The sequence below is a fragment of the Hippoglossus hippoglossus genome, chromosome 12 (assembly GCF_009819705.1).
Source record: "Hippoglossus hippoglossus isolate fHipHip1 chromosome 12, fHipHip1.pri, whole genome shotgun sequence".
Lineage (NCBI taxonomy): Eukaryota > Metazoa > Chordata > Actinopteri > Pleuronectiformes > Pleuronectidae > Hippoglossus > Hippoglossus hippoglossus.
The window spans coordinates 21159221-21164612 of NC_047162.1; the positions used below are offsets into that span (position 1 = coordinate 21159221).

Below are 5392 nucleotides of genomic sequence, written 5' to 3' on the forward strand. Positions count from 1 at the left end.
CCAGCTCTTCATTGAAGCTCTATGATGTTTACACGGAGTGAGATGTTGGACTGCAAGACATTTTTTAAGAAATATTTTGTAACACTCATAAAAGTGTTTTCCCCAGAAATTAAGCCTGATATACAGTATTTAGTATCTTTAAAAACTCTAGGATATCCTCAAAAATGTTTCATTAGTTCTGAGTGTCAGCAATTTTTTTTTTATTTGGATGAACTTTGGTTCCTCGGAAAGGAAGACCATAAAAGATAACCTTTGTGCCACTCTTCAGTTTTCATCTCTCTCTCTGTCAGATGAACCCTTGATTAGTTTAGAAAATGACTCACGTCTGTTTACAGCTCATCTGTCTGTCATCACATAGGAGCCTGAGAATGTTGATTAGAAGCAGCTCAGTTATACCTTTGAGTCCTGGAGATCAGTGAGAATATCAATGCTGAAGATTAACAGACACATGATGCACTGTGCTGACGGACAAATGCTGGCGAACAGAGACACAACAATATTAATCCTGTCACGTCTAAAACAGCCACACACACACACACAGACACACTCTTTGTTTTCCTTAACACAATTGTTCCCTGACAGCAATGACTGCAGCTCAAATTTCAGTGGATGTCTGCATGATTACTTTAAGCCCAGGAATTATGGTGAGGGTAAATACTGGATCTGCTCATCTTTGATCCCTAACCCCGAATACAGCCCACACAAAAATAAATGACCTAAGTCTTTCTTGATTTGTATTAATATTTACTGCTGCACAATGTCCACCTTACTATATGGATTGACATTGCTGTGATGTTTGTTAGATTGTACTACACTAGGATTATGTCATTAAATATTTCATGATATTTCTGTAGTATGGAATTTTATGGATTTATGATAGCCTGATTTATTATACTGTGGCCTTAACAACTTTAAATCATGTTTTCTTTTTCATTTTTATAACTTAATGTGTTATGATATTTTTTCTGCCTTACAATAGATTACAATTTTGCATTTCTTATGATACTCAGACATATGAAACAGTAAAAAGAGACATGAAAAGTTAAAGATCAGGGGGATGACTTGCAGTAAATGGCCCAGAAAGCCCAAGTTTCTCCTGATATTGGTATTATCTCTTACTATACTGTAACATTTGTATATCTTACTATACATGATATTTGCATATCTTACAATATAATTTTTTTTATATTCTAACATAATATGATATTTTTATATCTAACTATACCATGATATGTACCATGTTTTTATATTGTTCTACACTATGATAGTTTTATATTTAACTTTACTATGATATTTTATATTTTATTATATTATATCTTACTAAACCATATTTACCACAGTATTTGAAAATCTAACTATACCATGATATTTAATATTTTACTATACAATGATGTTTTTGTATTTCACTATACTTTTATATTTCACTATTGTATTATATCTTTATATCTATAATAACATTAAATTTGATATAAATGATATGATGTGATGACATTTTCAAATCTTAGAATACTATGTTATTTTGATACCTTACTTTACCATGATATTATTATATCTTACTATAAATTGATATTTTTCAATCAATCACATTTTATTTGTTTAGTCTCATATCCACGAATCACAGTTTCCTTCGAAGGTCTTAACAAGGAGCAACATCCTCTGTTCTTATCTCAACAAGAGTAAAACTACCAAAGAAACTTTATTACGAGTAAATAAAGCTCAGAGAGTCACATGTGAGGATCCCTCTCCCAGGACACAAGTACAATAGATGCTGATGGAACTGAACAGATCAACATGTACATCAAGAAGTCTTGTTGAAATCATAGTCCACGATCAGCTGCCACCATGATCAACTCTCTCTCTCTCTCTCTCTCTCTCTCTCTCTCTCTCTCTCTCTCTCTCTCTCCAGGCTGAGGGAGCAGTGGGTGGTCAGGTTGGATCAGAGGAATCGTCACCAGCAGAGTTTCTTTGAAGAGAGAATCAGAAGAGCTGAGAAAATGAAGCATAGTGTCATCAGTCCTGATTCACCCTGACACAGAGTTACGCTCCTCAGTCATCAGTTTATAGGTTCATTAATGAAGTAAATCATTTTAAGAGAAAAATAAACTATTTAATCTGAATAAAATCCACTAAAACTATGTACAAACATATACAAGCTGTTTGTCATGAATAAAGTGTGAGAATTAAAAATGTATGTTAGTTGTCTTTTAGAAGAATGTTAGTTTTATTTTCCCTTTTATGCTGCACTTCATTCCTGCCTGGTGACATCGTTTTTCATTATCGTACAGTTTCATTGTTAGTCCTTGTAACTGGTGGTCAGAAGTAAATAAAATGTTGATCTATATGTAAAAACCCTGTATCTTTAGTTTTACAGTTAACACCTTAGTCTCTGCACACAATAACAATAACAGGGTGATTTCAGTCAAAACTCTGGTAACACTCAAATATAAATACAAAGCCAGCTCACTGCTTGAACAACATGAGAAAAGTTTTGTTTAAGTATTTATTTGCAATGTTTCCAAAGGGCTGCATAGTTGTAGTCATTTTCACTTAAGTTAAGCAGTATGTGTGCTGTATAATTTGCTATTTTCACTTAACAGTAAATGATACTGTGGTTATTATTTGAACCAGCAGAGAGCAGCAACACATAGTGAAACATCCAAGAAGTAACAGCAAAAACATGAGAATCAAAATCAGGGTTTATTACCAATTACACATACAAGGAATGTGCTGTGGTGTATTTGTGCAAACATCTCAACTAAAATATTAGAGGGTTAGGAAACAAATACAAATATATTATTATTATTAACATTTCCTCTTTCAACATGGCAGTTTCTCTGTACGTGAAGTCAGCTCCATAAAGACAGTGATTCCTAGTTTGATATAGAGGAAGTTGACTTGCACAGAGGCCTGATCTCCTTTGGGATGAACTGGAGCATCAACTGTGAGTCAGGACCTTTCAACCATCATCGGTGTTGGACTTCACTCAAACCCTGTGGCTGAATGGGAACAAATCCCTGCATCAGGTTCAACATCTGAAAGAAAGACTGAAACCAAGGCAGATGCTAATGTGACCACATATCTTGTCCATGTAACTTACATTTTTAGCACAAAGTCATTTGTGCTAAAAATGTCAAAGTCAGTCCGTACTTATTAAACTTTAATTGATATTCTTAAATTGATATTGATACGTCATAGACAAAGCTGGATGTTTGTCTTTACTGGTAGAAAACGATGTTGGGTTGGATTTAGAGATCTTGGTGAATAAATAGGACTGGACACCACCTGCTATATATATAACCCTAATCCTATATATAAATATATATAGAACTATACATACATATATGCCCTCTCCACTCACACAAAGAACGACCTGAGTCACAGCTGCTGCTGATAAAAAATCAGAGCTGGTGAACAGTGAGACACGATTACAAATAATGGTAATGACAATAGTAATGATTGTGCAGCTGTTTTCAACCCTAACCCTGCACTGGGGCCAGGAACCTGCACTCACCTCGAATCCTGCTTTATCAAACCCCTAGGCCGGAAACTCAACTTTTTGGGTTTCAGAATACTGATCCACTCTGACTTTGTTGACTTGGAGTTAAGTGAGTGACTGGTGAATGTGAAAAAAAATAGAGCTGTAATAATCCAGTGGAATAATACAGAAGAGCTAAATAAATGCACTAGTGTGGACAATCAAAATGATTTAGAGATGTGTTACATGTATAAAATAATAGTGACAACAATAGGAAAACCATTATTATAGTGTGTTGCTCACTGATTACCACATTATGCTGGGAAACAGCTGTTGGTATTAGGTCAGAACATTTCTCTCCTGAAAATCCAGGAAGTAAAGAAAGAAGTTTCTGTCAGGGTTGTTGATCATTAGGCTGAACACAGCTGCAGCAGCAGTATGAGGGGTGGCCAGCTGGGGCCAGCAGTCGGCCTTGTGTTACATTCAAGGCGCGGCTGGTTACTCACATTATCTTCTGTAATGTGTATTGGTGCTGTTTAACAGGCCGACTCCCCTCTGTGATGGCTCTGTTTGCTTTGTGAAATTTAAGAACCGAAACTCCCGGTGGCTCATTACAGAGCCTGTTAACTCAATAAAGCTCTCCGTGAAGCTTATTTGGTTAAAAAGCTCAGTGGTGACCCTAAATCCCTCAAATCCACCCTCGAGTTGCTCAGGGTTAGGCGTTGTTGGTTCTTTGAAACACAACAACACAAAGACTGGACATTGTGGACAAAGATGTTAGTCCATCCATCAATACTTCTTAGACTGTGGCTCTCAGTCCCATTGGTAATAAACACAGACATGTCCACTGCCAGGAGAAGGTCAGTGAACCCCAGAAGTAGCTGCACAGCTGAGGGTTTAAAGGGAATCTTTGGAGCTGGTAAACGTATCTGGTCATGATATGACAACACACAAAGTATGGATCATTATCATGACAGAAGAAGCTGCTGTTCTAACTGTAGCCTAAAATAGAGCAGCTTGACACCACAAATATACTGAGAAAAGGTTTTTTGCACTGATGAAACTGAGGTTGAATTGTTTGGGATCATTAAGCACTGAATATGTACTCTTCATACCAAATGGTGGTGTGAGCATCATGAATGATTTTGAATGAACACATTGGTTTAATGTCTGTTTTTGTGTGATGAATCATGAGCAACCATACTGATTTCCACAAAAAGCAAGAGAAGAAGTCATGTGAAGAAGGAGAAATAAAAGTGTGCAAGACAAAAGTTCCAACTTGGGTGTCAGCCAATCACGGACCAGGATTCTTTGTTGCTACACTCATCAGGATGACTCTGACACATCAGAGCAAACAACAGCAGTGGAGCCTGATAGATCTAAAGTCGACCTGTTTTGTGGATTCAGGTCACAACAGCACCGTTACCGATCAGCGTCTGCTGGATCAGCATCCAGCCGACAGTCAGCCAGAGGATCCTGGCTCCATCACCTGACCGAGACCTGTAAACATACAACATGTCACCCACCTACACACCATTTAAAACACTGGACATTCACTGTGTTAACAATAAAACAATTGCAGAAATGCTTAAAGAAAAAGCCATGACAGTGTTGAAGACATTCTCAGTATAAACGTCAGTGTCTGTCCTGATAAACATGGAGGACGCTTAGCTTCTTTTTTTTTACTGAGAAGGAAATTAATCTGACGTGCTGTCCAGATATCACATCAATCAATCAATCAATCAATCAGATTAGATTTGTAAAGCCTGTATTCGCAAATCACAATTTGTCTCATAACATCAACATCAACACTGACACACTTTCATTTGTGGATTTTATTAAGTCCAACTTTAATGAACACTCAACACTGGAACAGAACACTGCAGCTGTCTGCTGTCCATCCACACACACAGTAAA

At 36.8% G+C, this 5392-nt stretch overlaps 1 protein-coding gene across 1 annotated transcript in view; it reads left to right on the top strand.

Annotated features, from left to right (window-relative positions):
* dcc (DCC netrin 1 receptor) overlaps nucleotides 1–4968 on the top strand; it is a 139681-nt gene extending 134713 nt beyond the window's left edge. The window contains exon 28 of the mRNA XM_034603188.1: nucleotides 4883–4968. Coding sequence (XP_034459079.1) covers nucleotides 4883–4968 — 86 coding nt within the window. The remainder of the gene's footprint in view (nucleotides 1–4882) is intronic.
* The last annotated feature ends 424 nt before the right edge of the window (nucleotides 4969–5392 follow it).